The 19,979-nt window shown below is 33.5% G+C and overlaps 1 protein-coding gene across 3 annotated transcripts; it reads left to right on the top strand.

Moving 5' to 3' along the window:
• The first annotated feature begins 804 nt into the window (after window positions 1-804).
• On the top strand, window positions 805-9,962 carry LOC131039271 (histone H3.2). 3 transcript variants are annotated; one of them, XM_057971984.2, is made up of 3 exons: window positions 805-1,268; window positions 1,477-1,553; window positions 9,855-9,962. In XM_057971984.2, the coding sequence occupies exons 1-2, from the start codon at window positions 872-874 to the stop codon at window positions 1,506-1,508; spliced, it is 429 nt and encodes a 142-aa protein (XP_057827967.1). In that variant the 5' UTR covers window positions 805-871; the 3' UTR covers window positions 1,509-1,553; window positions 9,855-9,962. The 3 variants fall into 3 exon arrangements, with proteins under 3 accessions (XP_057827967.1, XP_057827974.1, XP_057827961.1); XM_057971991.2 differs by having other exon boundaries at window positions 9,859-9,961; XM_057971978.2 differs by lacking the exon at window positions 9,855-9,962 and adding an exon at window positions 1,864-2,056.
• Window positions 9,963-19,979: the final 10,017 nt, after the last annotated feature.

The following is a 19,979-nucleotide window of genomic DNA, read 5'->3' as shown; positions in this document are numbered from 1 at the left end:
TATATGTCAAATTATTTTTTTCCTCACATAGTTAAACAATCATAATTTTCAAAGGAGAGGCTTAGATTGCTTGCTCATTTAAATATTTCCTTAACTCCAAGTACTTGTGACAATTGATTTTAGTCCAATTATGATATATGTCAATTTTTTTTTTTCATGACATACTTAAACAATCATAATTTTCAAAGGAGAGGCTCAAAACAAAACAATCCCCAAAAAACAAAACTGATAGCAAAAAAAACATCATAATAAAAAAATCTTCTTTATAAATTTTCAATTTTAAAAAAAATATTCTTAATTGTATTATTTTTAAATTTTTCTCTTTATTTATAAAAAATAATTATATATTACTCATAATTAACAAACAAAAACTTTATTTGCAATAAATAAAGTAAAAACTATACAATTAAATGTCAAATTTCTTAATTTAAAAAATCTTTAAATCCTAAAATACAATAATTATTTAAATAATGTATTTTAAATTAAAAAATATACATTAATATTTAAAATATAGAGTTCTAGCAACACACCCATTCCACTTTCTAAACCATGCAAGTGGAATAAGACACGTTGGGGGATTGTAAAATTGTAATTTGTGTTTTATTTACATTACGTCGCACGGTGCTCCATGTCACGGAGGAGAATAGGATGTCAATTTTTGATTGGCGGAAGGGTTCACGATCCGTGTGAGCACGGAAGATAAACGACCGTGAGCCGTCGATAGGGAAAATGAATGGAACGGACAGGATGCGTTGCCGCTTAATCTCAATTTGAAAGGGATGTATAAAATTCGAAGCAAGAGAGGAGGGAAAGCATCAGCATCAGCGTTTTGAGTGAAGAGAAAAGAAGAAGAAAGAATTAGCAGAGAAGAATGGCCCGCACAAAGCAGACGGCAAGGAAGTCGACCGGGGGAAAAGCTCCCCGCAAGCAGTTGGCAACGAAAGCAGCGAGGAAGTCTGCACCAGCAACAGGAGGAGTGAAGAAGCCACACAGGTTTAGGCCTGGCACTGTGGCCCTCAGAGAGATCCGCAAATACCAGAAGAGTACTGAGCTCCTCATAAGGAAGTTGCCCTTCCAGAGGCTCGTTAGGGAGATTGCACAGGACTTTAAGACCGATCTGCGCTTCCAGAGCTCCGCCGTTGCGGCGCTGCAAGAGGCATCGGAGGCGTACCTGGTGGGGCTCTTTGAGGACACCAACCTCTGCGCCATTCATGCTAAGAGGGTCACCATCATGCCCAAAGATATTCAGCTTGCTCGCCGTATCCGAGGTGAAAGAGCTTGATTTTTCTGCCCCCTTTCTTATTTTCATCCCCATCTTAACGGTGTGTTTTCACACCACCTTTTGGCCCTTTGTCTCTCTCTTCAGGCTACTTATTTCAAAGCTAGCATGCTATTTATTATCCATTCATTTTAGTTGCTACTGTGCATTTAAGAATATGCAAATTTCTCATCAGAGCATTATTTAAATCTCTCTAGATATTCACCAGAGGTTGATTTCGAAAGAGTGATCGATGTGTGTAGCATGGGGTTCATCCTTGTCAAGTATGCATAAGGTATGAATTCCACTGTATAAATTACGATGGTGAAAATGCTGATGTTTTTTAGTTTCGTGGTGTGATTTATAAGTTACTTCTGGTAACGGTATAGCCTCTTCTGAATGCTGTATTAAATCATTGTAAGGGTAAATAAGTGTCAGCGATGAGCATTAATTTGTTTGAATAAATCACAATTTATGATTCAGTCAAAAAAAGATAGGATGGGGACATAAAAGAAATGTGGTCAGAAATATCGAAGAAGAAAATAATTTAGCTTAAATGAAAATTTTGTCTTTGGTTATAATAAGCTTAGCATGGTTTTTGGCAGGCCTATTATATGTGACGTGTGAGTGTTCTGCCAGTTGTTTTATACGCATGCTATTTTGATGGATTAGAGTTGAATTAATAGTCTTGCATATGCCTAGTACATGTTTTGAGACTGGAAGTGGTAATTGGATAGAGGCTAATGGAATGGTCAGAAACAGTAAATAGGTATCAGGAATTGCCCAAATAAAAAAGAATGATTATTTGATTAAAAAAAACAAAACAAAACGATACGCACTCATAATATATGGTTGGAAACTTTCAAATGATGGCTTGGTTCTGAAGGAAAGAGGGATTCCCTGTCTTTGGGCTACAGCTTGGATGGATTCTTGCACTAATATGTCAGCACAATGTAGAGATTAGATATCTGTGACTGCAGCAGCCTATGGGGAACTTAGATGTTGCATACTTATAGCAATGCATGTTAGATGGAAGATTTGTATATAAACAGATATGCTGTGTTCTGGGTTTTAACAGATATTTTATGTTGGTTTTGATAAATAGAAAATATTTTTTGAATATAATTGTATTTTAATCAAATTAAGTTTACAAGAATCCATCTTTCATAAGATTGATTGATACACTCAACACTCAACACTCATTGCAACCAAATGATGTTCATTACAATTACATGATGCCACACATATAAAACATTATACCTTCCTAAATGGTATAAAAGTCTATCACATTGACTGTGAGGAACAATGAATACCAAAACTTCTAGTTACGGTGAAAAAACCTGTCTTAGAGGTTTCCTTTGTAATCAGAAAGGTCGACATAGTTGGAAAATATTTCTCAGAAGCTAAGTGAGACACAAGGTACCATTCAACCTCTTTATTTTCCAAGGAATTAGACTTCAATCAAGTTACTTGTTAGAATTTGCGAAACAATTCAAGTGTTGGCCTTACTCTGTCACACTCTGCTTTCTATGCTTTGAAAACTCTCCAAATTTGTCCTGTCTACCGAAAATCTGAATCTTTGTACTGCAATGAACTGTGTTTCGGTGGTTGGATTTATCCGGGCATCCATTGATTGTTTATGCTACGGTTATTCCTCCACTCTCTCAATAACTATAGATTTGATTCCCGTGTCACCATTGCTGGTGCCAACGTTGTTTCTCTATGTACGGGCTCATTGCCATCCTCTATTCTAGCCCAAATTAGGTCTGACGTTGTACAATTTTCAGTTTCCTACAGGTTTTACCCATTATTTGATTCTTCTCATAAATTGAGAGCCGAGTCTGCATTACAAGAAAATTCGTTGCTAGGAGTAGAAAGTAAATAGTAAAGATTTCCAATTTTAGAGATTTTGTATAGACTTTCTATATCTAAATTTTAGGAGAATGGAAACAGGTCTTTTGATAATCTTCTGTAGATGATCTGTTTTTGGATCTACAAATGAATTACAATATTATACTATTTATATTTAATGCAGGAGAAACCAATTATTTGTACTTTGAAATTTCCAAAATTAAAAAGATCTTTTAACTCTTTCAGATCTCACTGGCAGTTAATTTGTAATTGATTAATGATTTATGCTTCTAAAGTTTGAAAAGCAGATTATGGATTTAGCCTAGCCATCTAATATGCCATGTCAAAATGTGAATCGCATCTTGGATCAGAAAATGTACTCTACTGTGATAAACATAAAGCTTAGAAGAGTATTCTGTTACATAGTGATTGCTGTAAGTTCATTAGAACCAGTTTCAGAGGAACTCCAATTCGAAGCCTAAGTGCCCTGTAAAAGAGGTTTGACGCTTTAATGCCTTAACGGTTTTCATCGTAAGAGGTTTTGTGAAATTTCTTATGCACAAATTCTTCAGTTCAAACAAGTGCATAAGAAATTTCACAAAACTTTTTATGATCAGCTGCTGGTTGTATTATTTCTTAAAAAAGTTGATTATCTATTTAAGCAAGGAGTGAAACGCTTCAATGATTTTTGGGATTGCAGAATTCTAGATTGGATCAATTTGTAATGTACTAAAAACATTTTAAATTTAAATAATAAGTTAAAGAGGTTTTTGATTTTTGTAAGTCTTAGGTTTCTATGAAACTCTTGATGAAGCTATGTATTCTATTACAGTTTTCATAAACTGGTTATAGTTTGAATTATTTTTTGTTTTTTTGTTTTTTTGTGTAAATGAATTATCTACAGATTTTGCTTTCAATAGATTAAATTCAAGATTTGATATTAAGTGGAATTGAGATTTCATCAGGACATGGAGGAGATTGAACAGTCAAATTTGACATTCTAAGGGTAAATGTTCAAATTTTGTCATGCTTTGAGATATAAGGAAGTCATTTTTGGTATTGGTATTCTATATATGAAGAAGTAGATGCTAAGCAATTTTTTCTAATCACATTTTGCATCATGAAGTAGATATTTTAATGTTTTATTTGAAGGTCTTGTTCATTTTCTTATGTTCACAATTGAAGATTGGTCAAATAAATGGTGACAGACTTAATAGGCAATGGATGAGATCAAATACCAAATTTTGTAGTTTCATTAGAGAGAGATCAAATGTGCAAGTCAGCTACATAAGGTTCTCAAATTTCAAGTTTGAAGAGTTTAAGGTTCTCAAGTTTCAAATGTGCAAGTCAGCTAGGCATAAAATTTCAAGTACTTGTTTATGGTTTGATATTGTAATCTTACTCTTTCTAGACAATCATTTCTTAGACTGCTATTTATTTTCTTTGTAATCATTTTGCTTTGTTGATACAGTTTTTTTCTTCTTCTTATGCACTATCATTCTAGTGGAGTTTGATACTATAGAAATGTGTGGTGTTTTTAATATCAAGTAAAAAAAATTAAATAAATGTGTATAATGAAAGTAATCTACTTAGAACAAAGAAAGTAATTATTATATAATTTTTTATTTATTTATATTACATCTATATCTATAAGTAATAATTATTTAAAAAATTAAATATGAATTAATACAAATCAATTTGAGAATATAAATAGTACAAAATGTTTTTATAATATATAAGAATGATCAATTAAAGAAATTAATTGCATTTAAGATAATTTATTTATAATATTAGAGAGTGTAGTATAAGCTATTTGAGTAATCCATTTGATTAAAGCATAAAAGTAACTTTTAGTTTAAAATATTTTCATTCAAGATAATCCATGGGAAGTATGATCATTTTATAGAGGATTCTAGATTATTAATGGAAAAAAAATAGCAATTTTACAAAGAATTATAATTGTAGATTAAAAGATTTTTAATAAGATGATTTATTTATTTTGTGATTCTAGAATATAATTATGTTAGTTGGAGTGAAAGCTAAAAAGTAAAATTCAATTAATCAGATAAAATGTATTTAAACATCTCAAACAATAAAAGAAAAGATTACATATATTGTAACTAAATATGTGCTAGAAATAGGATAGCATACCCTATTTGTAGCAAATCACTTCTTACAATTTATGTGTGTAGTTAAAAATACAAATCTAAAACCCTAATAATTTAGTCAATAAAAAATACATAACAATAAATTTATTACACAATAATTATAAATTTATTATCAACAAATCTTCATTACATTCATTAGATATATTACTAAATTGATAATTTTCAATAAATATAAAAAATAAATATATATTAATAACCTTAATCAATATTTAACAAGAGATGCTTAATTAAGTCCCAAATGGACTTAATTAAGTGTGATATTTTTATGTTGCAAGAAACAAAGTTGTCAAAAGAGTCCGCTGATTTGGTTTTTTCATCTTGGAGAAGGTGGAATTTTCTTTCTTCTCAGGCTTGTGGTGCTTCAAGAGGTTTGGCACTGCTTTGGAATAATTATAATATTGAGGTACAGCTAGTGGCTTCTGCTACAAATTGGATGTTGGTTTTAGTTATAAGCAAGATTTCGAAGGTTAAATTTTGGCTTTTTAACATTTTTATGCTCCGTCAAGAATTCAAGGGAAGAGTAAGTTATGGGGTTAATTAAGGAGGATTTCTTCTCCCTTAAAACATGGTTCTTTTATTATCTTCGGGGGTGATTTTAATGCTATCACTGATTTAGATGAGAAAAGAGGTGTTTTCCCTAATAAAAGGATTATGGATGACTTTGGGGATTTCATTTCTGATATGAGCCTTTTTGATTGTAAGTCTCAGAATGGGGTTTTCACATGGACAAACATGAGAAGGGATTTTTCTCAGATTACTGAGAGATTAGATCGGTTTTTGTTATCTGAGAATTGGATTGATTCAGATTTTGAATTCTTTTCCTCTATTCTATCGGTCTCAGGTTCTGATCATTTTCCAATTTCCCTTTCAGTTATTGAGGATAGGGCTTCTTTTAAGTCTCCATTTAAATTTGAGCCCATGTGGTTTAGGGATTCTTCCTTTTTGCCTCTGCTTATGAAATGGTGGAATTCTGCTCCTTTTTGTTCTGGGTCCCGTATGTTTCAGATTGTTAAGAAGTTAAGTTATTTGAAATTGAATATTAGGGAATGGAATATCTCACATTTTAAGAACATTTTTCAGGAGAAACAAAGGATTCAAGATACGATTGAGTGTTTTAATACTCATGTGCTTCAACATGGTATGGTGCCACAAGTTTTGGATGAATTGAAGTCACTAAAATTACAGCTTGAGGAGGTGTTAGCTAGAGAGGAAATCTATTGGAGACAAAAATCTAGAGAGTTATGGCTTTCATATGGTGACAGGAACACAAATTTTTTTCATTCTTCAACTAAGATTAAAAGATGTAAGAATAGGATATCTTGTATTCAGTGTCAGAATGAGAATTTATTGACAGAGCTAGAGGACATTGCTTTAGAGGCAGTTAGGTTTTTTAAATCATTATTATCTTCGAAAAATGGAAATCTCAACAATGATATTATATCTAATATTCCTCCTTTAGTATCTTTGGAAGACAATAAGATGTTGATGTCTCCCTTTTCCTTGGAAGAAGTTAAGAGTGCTGTCTTTGCCATGAATCCGGATAAAGCCCTGGGACCAGATGGTTTTACTCCTTTATTTTTTCAGAAATGTTGGGATTTTGTGGGAAATGATGTTTTACTGGCTCTCGAGGAATCTAGGAGAAATAGGTCCATTTTAAAAGAACTTAATACTACAATGATTGCAATTATTCCTAAAAAAGAGGATACTAAGACTTTTGCTGACTTCCGCCCCATTGCTTTATGTAACACTTTGTATAAGATATTTACAAAGGCAATTTCCCTTAGGTTGGCAAAAATTCTACCTAGGATCATTTCATTGGAGCAAGGTGGTTTTGTTCTTGGAAGGGAGACGACAGAGGGTGCAATTGTAGCACATGAGGTGCTGCATTCTATTTCCACCCAAAGAACCCCAGCCATGATACTTAAACTAGACATGATGAAGGCTTATGATAGAGTAGAGTGGGGGGCTTTATGTGTTGTTCTTGAGAAGTTAGGTTTTTCCAAGGCCTGGGTCAAATGGATTCGTGCATGTATTTCTTCTGCAAGATTCTCGGTTTTAATTAATGGTTCTCCTTGTGGTTTTTTCACTTCCTCTAGGGGTTTGAGATAGGGAGATCCCCTTTCTCCCTTTTTGTTTATTTTCCTAGCTGAAACCTTTAGTTGGGCTATTAGGGCTGCTAAAGTGGGGGGGCTTTGGAAAGGTATAAGGATTTAGAATATTCCCCAAAGTATTTCTCATTGTCTCTTTGCAGATGATACTCTATTATTTGGACATGCTTCGTTAGTTGAGGCAAAAGTGATTAAAGGAATAATACAAAATTATGCATTGTTTTCTGGACAAAAAGTGAATGGTGATAAATCAAAGATTTTTTTCCTTAATACATCACAACTAGTTTAGCATAGGTTGCAATCCTTTTGGGGATTTGAGACTGGAAATCTTCCATGTACTTACCTTGGGATTCCTTTATTTGTTAAACAGGATAAGATTGGTTTTTGGGATAAGATTATTTCGGTCATTTCTAAAAGAATTCTCTCATGGAATCATAGATGGTTAACTTTGGCGGGCAAAATTGTTCTCATCAAGTTTGTTTTGAATGCTGTTCCCATATATCTCATGTCTGTTTTGAAGTCTCCAAAAGCAACCATTGTTAGTTTACATGATACTCTTAGAGATTTTCTTTGGAACAATAATAAAGATGGCAAGAAGAAACTCCCTTTAGTTGCATGGGATAAGGTATGTTTGCCTAAGGAACTTGGGGGAACAGGAATTCAGAGTCTCGAGAATCAGAATTTAGCCTTGGGTGCTAAGTTGGTTTGGAAATTATATGACAAGCCTAGCTCCTTATGGGCACAGATTATGTTTGCCAAATATTTAAATAATGGACTGAGAGAGTACATTTTTAAAGTCTCAAATTTGCCTTCGGGTTCTGCTATTTGGAATTTCCTTTGTAAATGTAGATCAGTTATTTTGCCTCATCTCTCATGGATTGTTCATAATGGTAGAAAGGTCAGATTTTGGGATGAAGTATGGAATGGACACACACCTTTGGTGAATATTAGGGATTGGTCTCCTCTGATCACTGTTCTTTCCTCCCTTTGGGGTGTTTTTGTAGCAGATTATTTTGAAATTGTGACTAGTGGACCCCTTAAGCTAGCTAGATGGAAGTCGATTGATTTCTTAGATGTTGATCAAAGCATGAAATTAGATTTTGAAAAGATTTTGTGGGATAGAATTGTATTTCTTTCTGATTCTGAGGATGAACTTATTTGGACAAAGAATATTTCTGGTAAGTACACTGTTAAAGATGGTTACAACTCTCTTATGGTTGCTAAAGATTTATCTTCTTGGCCTTATAAGTTGTTTTGGCATTCGACTTGTCTTCCCAAAGCTGGAGCCTTTGCTTGGTTGGGAGTTCAGGACAGAGTCCTTACAGGTATGAGACTAGACAGGCTTGGTATTACTGCTGTTTTCCCCTGTGTCCTTTGTAACAAAAATTTGGAATCTTCTTCACACCTGTTCCTACATTGTGATTATGCTTATGAATGTTGGCAGTGGTTGTTTTAGAAGTTAAATATATCCTTTGTTATTGGTAAGGATCTCATTTCCCATTTTAGATCTTGGCCCTTAATGTTTGCCTCATCTTTTTATGCATGCCTTTGGATCATATCTCCATCTATTGTGATTTGGAATGTTTGGCTAGAGAGAAACAACAGGATATTTAAAAAAACAAGGTCTCTTATGTTTGAGGTTCTATTAAAAATTGAGTCTTCAATCTCTGAGGTTGCTTTGTCATTTATTTATAAGAATTTGGAAAATCTTACTTCTTTTTCGCATTGGGATAGTAGAGTTACTAGAGTTTGGAAGCTGCTGTTAGTTTTACCCTCTCATGGTTCAATTTAAAAAAAGAATGATGCAATAGGTAAGAGATGCTCTGCTAGATGGAAACCTCCTCCGTAGGGGCACTTTAAACTTAATTTTGATGGGGCCTCTCGTGGTAACCCTGGGCCGGTTGGGGTAGGCATGGTAATTTATGATCACAATGCAAATTTTATTCGAGCTAAGTGTCATGCTATTGGTTTTAAAACTAACAATTATGTGGAATTTCATGCTTTGTCTTTTGGATTGGATATGGCAATCTCTTTGGGAATTAAGGACTTAATAATTGAAGGTGATTATTCAATGTGTTATGAAAAAGAAATCGAATTGTTGGAATTTGTAGTATATACTTGATCCCATTTTACAAAAATTAGAATTGTTTGAATCTTTCTTGGTTTCCCATTGTTACAGAGAAGTTAATAAGATTGCAGATTATTTGGCAAATTTAGCCTTTGATAGCAATACTAATCAGCGAGAGGTGGGTTTTGACGAAATTCTTTCTAGGGTATGGGAAGGTTTGCAACAATAGTCATATGATTTTGTTGAGTAACGTCGATGTAAAATTTTATGATGATAATTATTCACGCTTTCCCTTTTCATTTCAAGTATTCATGTTCGTTGTCTGGAGAAGAGTTCGAGGTCATGGTATATGATATAATAGTGTTTTTTCAAAGGTTTTTTGATACTTTCTTTTTTGGCAGGAAGGTTTTTGGCTCATGGGATTTGGCACAGGGCTTTGGAAAATTTTGTCTTCTTCCATTGATAGCAGCTATGGAGTCTACATTTGAAAATTATCCGATGGGGTTTTTTTTTTTTTTTTTGCAAATTGTCATATGGGCTCTATGCAAAACTGATATTATATGTGTTGTGACCGCATTTTGTATGTGGTTTTGGGCGGGGTGTATAAATTGATCCGTTAGATACTATAGGTTTATTTTATGAGCTGTGACCAGAGGTTTTCTTCCGAGGGTTCTTTCCTCTGGTATGCTCTTTGAATCCTGTGTAAAAAAAAAAAAAAATATTAATAAAAAAGTTTAGTGGAATAATCCACTTTTATTGAATTAAAAATATATTTAAGAAAGTTAAAGATATATGTAAAAATTATTTATATCTAAATTATTATGGTCATGGCCCATGGAGCTGCTCATAAAACTCAAACACTTGCATTTAGTAATTCTCTTTTGACGCCTAAGTAAACTGTTCATCAACCTTTATTTAGGATCTTAGCACGAATATTATGATATATGTTTTTAAATATTTATAAAATAAATAAAAATAATTTATAAATTTATAATTATAAATTTGCTTTTGCATGTGTATATATAAAAAATATTATATGGATATCAAAATAAATACAAGTTTAAACTGTAAAACAAAATCTAAAAGCTTTGGATCAAATATCTAATTTAATTGAAATATATAAGAATAAATATAATTTTAAAATATGTAATTAATATGTGAAAAAATAGAGGCCGAAAAAAAGAGAGTTTCTTTTCCTTCAACCATAATCTGAAGTCAACTAGAGCAGAAACAAACAAAAAATTAATGGGTGTTTTGAAATAGTTTTCTAAATTGTTAAAAACACATCATATAGTTAGTTATAAATAATATTATTTATTGCAGCTGATTCTTAAATGATGTTATTCCACCACCAAGTTTACACGTCAGTCTTCATTGCTCATTGTTCATCATTTGCATATTGAAAGTCATCGTTGGTATTTTATTCTATGGTATTTATTATATTATTAAAATTATAAATTAGTGTTACACAATATTCTATTTTATAGGAGAGATCAGATGCTTTAACAACATAAAGGTTTAATGCATGTGACATTATTCAAGGGTGAAGCTATAGGACTCTGTTATATCTAACATTTGAATCACCACTTTCAACATCTTTTAGGTATGGGCCTTATTTTTAGGGGATTTTCAGTGTGCCCCATCAATTCAATCTCTCAATCCTTTCAACCTTGTCCAAAGCCTTTGTGAATAAAGTGTCATTAAACTAGAGAGAGTCCACTATTGCTCTGCCAACACCCAGAGCAATTTTTTTAATCTTACTTGATTGTAGAAAGTCAATTGATAGGATTTTTGACGTATCTCGTGCTCTCGACAACCTAAAATTGTATTTGAATATTTGTACTTCTTAGATCCTCTTTATGAAAATCTTAATCCCGCCGTATCCTCTTTTCCTTGAATGGGTCCTTGTTGAAGGTAGGTCTAGTTGTTTTTTCAAATGTTTAGTAAGCCAAACCACAATTTTGTGTTTTACACCCTTAGTTTTGGAATCCCTGTTTTGAGCATGATCCCTCACCATAATGCACAAATTAGCAAAATAGGCTTACAAAATCGAAGGAGAATATGGTGAAAGAAAACATGATTAACCAAAGTTTACAAAAAAGGTAGAGATAAAGAGTTCACTATTTTATTAACAGTGCAACACTTTAAGAGCAACATCACAATCCTTCTATCCTTATAGAGAAAGAGACTTCACATTTTAAATCAATCACATAAAAGATTTTTCCCACTTGTCGACCTTTGTAGATCTTTTATTCGTTCCAATATTAATGACAAATTCAAAGTTGAATGCTCTTCATCCTGTAATGTAGTTTAAATAATTGAAATGCCATGAATGCTGATGGACATGAAAGACTGGTATGATAATAAAATTTGGGGGGTTGAAAAAATTCGTACAAAAAATGTATAAAAATTGTACATATATTTGCAAGCCTAAGGATATCAAATGTTGCAATAGTATGAGTTTCTGTGAGTGTTCTTTGCTCCAAAGAAAACCCAACCATATTAAAACATCCTCACACTATAAAATTGATTCCACTGAAATCTAAAACCTAAAACCTAAAACCTAAAATTCTCTCAAATTAAAATTGAACATAAGTTTTGAAAAGCATACCAATGGTTAAAATAAATATTATTAAGTAACAAGAAGGTAGAAACCAATGAAATCCTAGAAGAAACCAATGACCATGTCTTTGAATTAAAACTTGTTGAAATCAATGCGGAGTAAGACACCACCAAGTATCATGTGGATGTATTTTCATTCTTTTTGTTGCAACTATTTCAAATTGTGTGCTGTTGGCAAGGGTGAGCTACCTTGAAATGATGCATCTATGTGGTGATAATGTGCTAATTGTCTTGGAGTGATGTATAGGAAGAAGTGTGGGATCATTGGGAGTCATGACCAGGATTAAGTTTTCACTAAATGAACCAATTGTTTCTATCTTGCCAAGGACTATACACATTGTGATAGGAAAATGAAAATGAAAATTATGAAGGTGATTTTGAATAGCGCAACACATAAATATTGCCAACAACTATAAATCCATTTGCCACCTGCAAGAAATATATCAATAGAAAATAAAAAAGAAATCTACTACCTAATTTCAACAATTAATTTCATAACAACTAATCTCATCTCAAGATAAAGACCTCTTGATCAAAAGGACATCTGAAAAGGCCATTTAAATAAAGTCACATCATTCAATTCACAACAAACAAAAAGTAGATCTAAAAAATATCAAAGTTTTAGACCTCCTAAATTCTTGACTTAGAAGGCTAATAGAAATAGCAACACAAAATATTTACAGTTCCAACTTCTGGCGCAAGGAAAATTAAAAAATTTAAATTTTTAGTGTGAGACATTTTTGGTGGGCAAGCCCCCTAAATGATAGCCTATCGGCTAAATTTTTTATTTTTTATAATCCAATTCTTAAATGTATATACACATAATATTTTTATTAAAGGTAAAAGTGGGATTTTGAAAAGGTTTCAACTCTTTGATAAAAAAAAAAAGTGTATTAATGAAGCTCAAAAAATAAGGATCAACCAATGCGTTAAGGTTGTAACCAACATGAAGTGAAAATAACTATCTTGGGGTATATTTTGCCACTCAAAAATAACAAGAGTAGTTGACTCAAGGTAGCTTGAAGCCATAATATTTTTAAGAGATTTAGAACCCACTAATACGTTTGTTTTCCGTCTCTTTTAAATACCAAATTTTAATCAATAGAAATAAAGGGGTTTCTAGAAAGCCTCTTTTGATTTTGTCTTCCTTTTTCCATATTATAAGAAGGAAAGACTTAGAAAACATTGAAACCCATTTGTAAAGTTGAAAACATTTATTGGATCCCACTACAAAACTCCTCATAACAATTTCTCTCTTCATACAATTGTATATGGACTTGTCATAATTAGATGTGACTTTCTCTTAGACACAATATTTATAATTCTATTAGAAAGTCCTAGTTTAAGTACAAACCTCCATGCCACTACACATCATGGAAATCTCATTGATATCACAAGGTTGAGTAGGCAATTTTTGTTCTTTTTTCCTCAATTTTTTTTTGCATTCTTCTAGCTTGTAGACAACCTCTTATAGTATGACTAGATTTCATGGCATTTTTGGCACACCAAAGATTCTTCATAAAGAATATGTTGGGAGCAATCTCATAGAATTTGGCAAACACCAAGCATTTTCTAGATATGGTGATTGCATCAATAATAGTGAGTTGGCTAAATGAGTTAGCAATATCCATTAAAACTCTCTTAATGAAAATGGAAAGCTTACTTTGAGGCCTCCAATCTTAGAATTTTTCATGTTATAGATTTTATTTGATGGTTTAACCCATACTTCGAAATATAATTTTTCTCCAAAAACTTTGTGAGAAACAATGAAATGACATTCATAAGATTAGAAGGTACCTTAGTTCAAAGATCCCTTCCATAAAGGAATTTGATAGTGGAAAATTAAAATATAAAAATGTGCCTTCTTCTTAAGGTGTCCACTTTCATTCAAAGGTAATGAAATATTCAATACACAAAAATATTTTCATTTGAAGTTGTTTCGTAATTTTTTGTATTGTGGCTTTTTTTTTTTTTTTTTTTTAAAATTTCAATTGGGACACTATTATAGAACAACTCTAAAACACCTTTAAATATACCTCAAATGTATACATTAGATCACAAAGAGAAGTTCACTTGAGTGATCTAAAGATCAATCGAATCACATCTTTTATGCATTATTTTTGTCAGCTTAGGTGGAGGAAGAAAATCGAGATCATTATATGGAAATGTTGGTCAATTTGAATTTTTTTTATAACCATAACTTTTTTATCCCATAGGCATTATTTGACAAGTATCCCCTACTAAACACCTTGAAGTAAATCATGTTACATGGATGGTAGGAGGGCTATGTCGGGGTGAATTATGTAGGGAATGTATTACAATAGGGAAAATATAGTGCCATTGAAGGAACAACCTCCTTGTAGGTTGAAATGAAACATAGTGATAAAGGGTTGGAGTTCAAAATATTATGAACACCACACAAGGAGGGAAGAGTATTATAAAAAATAACATCATTATAAGGTATGCACATAAATTTCTACTTGGCTTGCTAAAGTATGGCAGAAGCAAAAGTAGACATTGCTTCAAGCTAATATGCAATGATATTAAGAATAATAAACAATTAAGAACATATCATATAATGATGGCACATATGACCTCATATACATAACAAGTGATTACCATCAAAGCATATAAATATGTAAACCATAACATATCATGGTAACTTATTTTGCCTCACATACACAATAAGTAACTTAGTATCATTCACATACCTGCGTAATATCATAAAACTTATCCTAATCAAGATTGTAATGTATATATGAATTATGAATGTAATATATGTAATAAGAAACCCTAAGCAAGATATCATATAAGAACTTAACACATAGTTTATTTTTATAATAAATGTGCATTTGAAATTTTAACAAATTCTATACACAAACACATCATTTGTATACTAAGCATTAGACTAAGAACAACCCAATCAAAATGAATCTAAAACAAAGAGAAAAATACAAGAAATATAATATCTTTTTATATATCTACTAAAAACAATCCATTTTTTAAAAAGATAGTATTACATAAAGAGAACATGAAAATATTTCAAATTTTAAAAAATTAATTGTATCATTATACTAAAATTTAAATATTTTTTATTATTTAATTTAAAATCACTAAAAATTTAATGAATATTATTTTTTATTAATAAATATTAAAATATTTAAAAATATAATAGTTTAAATAAAAATTTATAAATATGACAAATTTATAATTATTTTTTTTATCCATCAAATTTAATGTTTTTTTTTTTTTTAATGTAAGTGCTATCAAGTATGGGGATTGCGCCCTCTATTAAAATACTGAAAAATTACGGCAAGTTTCATCACCCACATATGACAAAAGGCGCGTGAAATGATTCATCCTGACTACCCTAAGACCCGACATTCCAATTTGATAACAACACAAAAGTCAGAGACAAAGCCCAGAGGAGATAACCCAACTATGACGAACATATACAGAGACAGGGCAGTGACCAAATGCAGGGCAGTTATTTTCCCCGAAGAGCTTGGAGAATCAAAGCTGCATATTCTCCAAGGTTGACAACATTTGCAGTAGAGGCAGCAGGGAACCACCATTCATCGGAGTTGGTAACGCGCCTGAAGGGGTCTATGTTCCCATTCAAGACCGCACACCTGAATATCTCCCAAGCGTTTTCCACGAAGGTCTTCATTCGCTCCCTTTCCTCAGCCTTCTCCAATCTTCTCTGTGTTGTGGTGCCCTTATCGCTGTTCTCAGATTCCAACCCATCCTCCACCTCTTCCTCTTCGTAATTGTTTGCATCCTCATTGGAATCCGAGGGCAAATAGTACTCGGGCTGGAAATATGTTTTAAGTATGCTAACCTTTGTGTTTTCATCCAAGCTGAGGATACCATTGGCAATAATATTCCCAACATATGACTTCACAAAACCACACATCAGCTCAACAGACCTCTCCCTTGAGTCGATGATGTCAACTAAGGGAAGCACCACTTCTTCAAAGATGAGTGCATCGCACCAGTGCATGTCGCCATCAAATTTAATGTTATTTCTATGAATAAATAATTTTGATTTTTTTTAAATAATTAATCAATTGATTTTTTTATATCATCTACTTAAAGTTATAAAAATATATTGTTAATTTTAATTAGGTGCCTTTGTAGAGAGCCCTAAAAGAAATATAGATAGAAAAACAGATCGTCAAATATTATACACTATTATAAATCCATCTGCTTAAAAATAAATGGTAAACAAGTGAAGGCAGTGGCAACAATTTTAATTATATATATTTTTAAAAAATGATTAACAATATCAAACCTCAACGCCACATTGGAGGATGTGGAGATTTGCTTGAAATGCAAGAACAACAAATCAGAAGAGGAGATAAGGTGGCCATTCTGATCCTTCATCAATACTGTTCCACTCCTCCTCTTCTGGATTTCCAAGTGTCTTGGAATTCACAGCTGAAGCAAATGAAAAGGATGGGAATCTCCCTCCCAAAAACTCACCACAAGAAAAATCAAAAGCAGAGCTACTGGAAAAAGGGGAAATTGGCAATGGAAGTCCTTCAGGGCCGAAATAACTAAAAAAACTACAATCCATCTGATCTTGTTCCTCTCTTTCCTGAACCAAAACTGACCGAGGATCTACACTCCTCTTTTTCTTTTCATCTTCAACTTCCATATCTAAATTCCCCAACTTTTCTTCCATGGACAAAACCTTCTCTGCAGATATCTTATTATGGATGCTATTCATGGATTTGGGCATTTCTTCTTCCTGGCCCTGTTGTTTGAAACCTTGGCAATGGAACAATCCAGGCAAGGACTTTGTTGAACTGCTGGAAAAAGGGGAAATCGGCAAGGGAACTCCTTCAGGGCCAAAATAACTAAAAAGACTACAATTCATCTGTTCTTGTTTCTCTCTTTCCTGGACCAAAACCGACCAAGGATCTACACTCCTCTTTTTCTTTTCATTTTCATCTTCCATATCTGAATTCCCCAACAATTCTTCCATGGACAGAACCTTCTCTGCAGATATCTTATTATCATTTGGGTATTTCATGGATTTGGGCATTTCTTCTTCCTGGTCCTGCTGTTTGAAACCTTGGCAATGGAACAATCCAGGCAAGGAATTTGTTGAACTACTGGAAAAAGGGGAAATCGCCAATGGAAGTCCTTCAGGTCCAAAATAACTAAAAAGACTACAATTCATCTGTTCTTGTTTCTCTCTTTCCTGAACCAAAACCGACCAAGGATCTACATTCCTCTTTTTCTTTTCATTTTCATCTTCCATATCTAAATTCCCCAGCTTTTCATTTTCATCTTCCATATCTAATTTCCCAAACTTTTCTTCAATGGACAAAACCTTCTGGTATTCATAGGTTTGGGCATTTCTTCTTCCTGGTCCTGTTGTTTGAAACCTTGGTAATGGAACAATCCAAGCCAGGAATATCTAGAACCAATGTTTGAGCCGACCCTGTTTTTATCAGGGGACACTAAATGCCGATCACAGACATCAGAATCCTTCGGCTTAAAATAGTCATGGCGTTTAAATGACCCAAAACAGTTGCAGCCAAAGGCAGGGTTGTGCAATTGGGACATCGAACAAACATGGTTTCGAGAAAAATTCAGAGAATGTGAACCATTTTTCACTCGAGGAAGAGCCATCTTAGGAGGAGGTTGATAGAAGAACTTAACGCCATTGATGACATGCTCTCTTGGAACAAACTCTCCCCTGCTCTTGCATTCACATAAAGCTCTGTATTTGGCCACGGCTTCTTGTATGACATGTACTGCGGCCTGAACTGCACAAAAGTTGCCCTGAATGCGGAAGAGCCTGACGGGCAGAGCGGCGGGGTGGGCGCAACCAGTTTCAGTCCGGAACTGCACCAGGGCGCCCGTGGCCTGCCCGATATCTCTCGCCGATGCCCCTCTGGGCCCTAACACAAAGCCACCTGCCAATAAGGTGACCTTTATCACCACTTCCATCTCTGCCCCTCCTGCCCACCGCTGGTATTCTGTGCTCACCACTCTATGATCCTCCCACCCCACCACCAACATACTAATGTTTCCACTTCTCTTTCTGCAGCTTCCTCCTCCACTGCCCGCTCTGTTTCTATTACTGCTTTTGCAATTGATTGGATTTCCATTGGATTCGCTGGATAGCAGTTCATCGATCTCCTCTGTGCTGTGCACAAGGCCTTCATGATCACTTGAATTCTCCAGCTCGGGTTTATCTGATTGGCGTTCATGTAGCTGCTGTGATGTTGAGCTTTTTGATTTTGTCCTGAAACTTTCGGGCATTGGAGATTTTTTTGCTGAAAATGTCATACAAATCTCCACGGCCATCGTCTGTTAGAGGATTAAGTATTGAATCTGGTTGAAATGTGGGCTTACTCTGTGAAGTATTCCTCCCTACATACACAAGATTTGCAGTGTGAGTGCGAGTAAAAGCACTAAATTCTGGCATATATGTACACCTATGACAATGCTTTGAAGAGGCATGACAGTACTAAAATCTTTAGTGCCCCACTCATAATGTCACTCTTCATGTAATTGAGTTTACGTTAAATCTCATTAGAAGTTACATAAACAAGTTTTTAGATGTAATACGTGTGATAATGATTTTACATATATGGTGATTATATATATTTTTATTGTATTTTTTCAGGTTTTTATGCATTGATTTCTGTAATTTGTTGGAATTGGGAGGAGTACGGTGTAAATTTTTTTTATTAAAAAAGGATTTTGGATTTTGGATTTTGAATTTTTTTATTTATTTTTATATTGAGATGATTTGAGATAAGATTTGAAGAGTCAGAGAGATTTGGATTTTTAGCAAGTTTTTAATTAGCTATTCAATTTTGTCATAGATTATTGTATTTTAATAAAATAAAAAAATAAAGAATATTATTTCTTAATCTTTTTTTTTCTAACTTTTTAAAATAAAATTTGAAAACGATTTAAAATTTAAATAGATTAAAGATAAATAATCTATATTTTACTTATTATTTTGGAATCAAAATTTAAAATGATAAACATTATATTTATTATTCACTTTTTGTTTTTAAATATATGAACCTTAACAATCATTTTAGGTAGAGATGGGAGAGATGAGTGGATGAGTAGGAAATAAAGATTTTCAAACTGCAAGTGATGGTGGAGACAAAGATGCAGACAACGATGGTGATCTGTTTGGTGATGGTTAGGTGTTGTTTGCAAAGTTCCTTTGCGCCTTGGTTTCATGCCCTTTGGTGTGAGTTTTTGGCCTGGGAACTACTATCCTTCTCTTTCAATGCCGGCTGATGGATGCCTCTATGCCTGGATGGCTTTGGTGTTGGTCACTGTTTGTGTGGGGTTTTGTTGGGTGTTGCATCTTCAACTCCATTTTTCAAGTTTTGCTTGTCATTGGTTTGGTGGTTGTGACGGGTTTTTCTCTTTCAAGTTGGCCAGATTGGTTATTTATTGGGGCTTTTCTTCTTTGGGCTACCTTTTCCCCTACTAATACTTTTCAGGGTGGTCTACGTGGGCTTCCCTTTGCTTTTCTCTGCCTTGCCTTGCTGCGTAGATGGTTGTATTTGCCTATGTGGAGTGGTTTCGTCTTTCCTAAAGTTTAGCCCCTGGATCTGGGTACTCTGTTTTCCTTTTAGGGTGCCTTTGTTGCTTTACTTTTGTTTCCTTGTAGAGTGAGTTTGGTGATGGTCGGTTTGTGGCTTGCTTTGTTGGTTGGTAGAGAGGGTTTGAAGATGGTTGGTCTATGGTTTTCTTTGTTGGTCAACAAAGAGGGTTTGAAGATGTTGGCCAGTGGCTTGCTTGGTTAGTCAGTTTGGGGGATTCTAATGCTTAGAGCTCTTAGTCTACCGTTGATCTAGTTGATATAATGACTTCTATCCTGATTGTTGTGAAAGTTGAAAATGGACTTTTGTACC

The sequence above is a fragment of the Cryptomeria japonica genome, chromosome 6 (genome assembly GCF_030272615.1).
Source record: "Cryptomeria japonica chromosome 6, Sugi_1.0, whole genome shotgun sequence".
NCBI lineage: Eukaryota > Viridiplantae > Streptophyta > Pinopsida > Cupressales > Cupressaceae > Cryptomeria > Cryptomeria japonica.
Note: the sequence above shows the minus strand (reverse complement) of the source record. Positions and strands in the feature narration are given on the sequence as shown.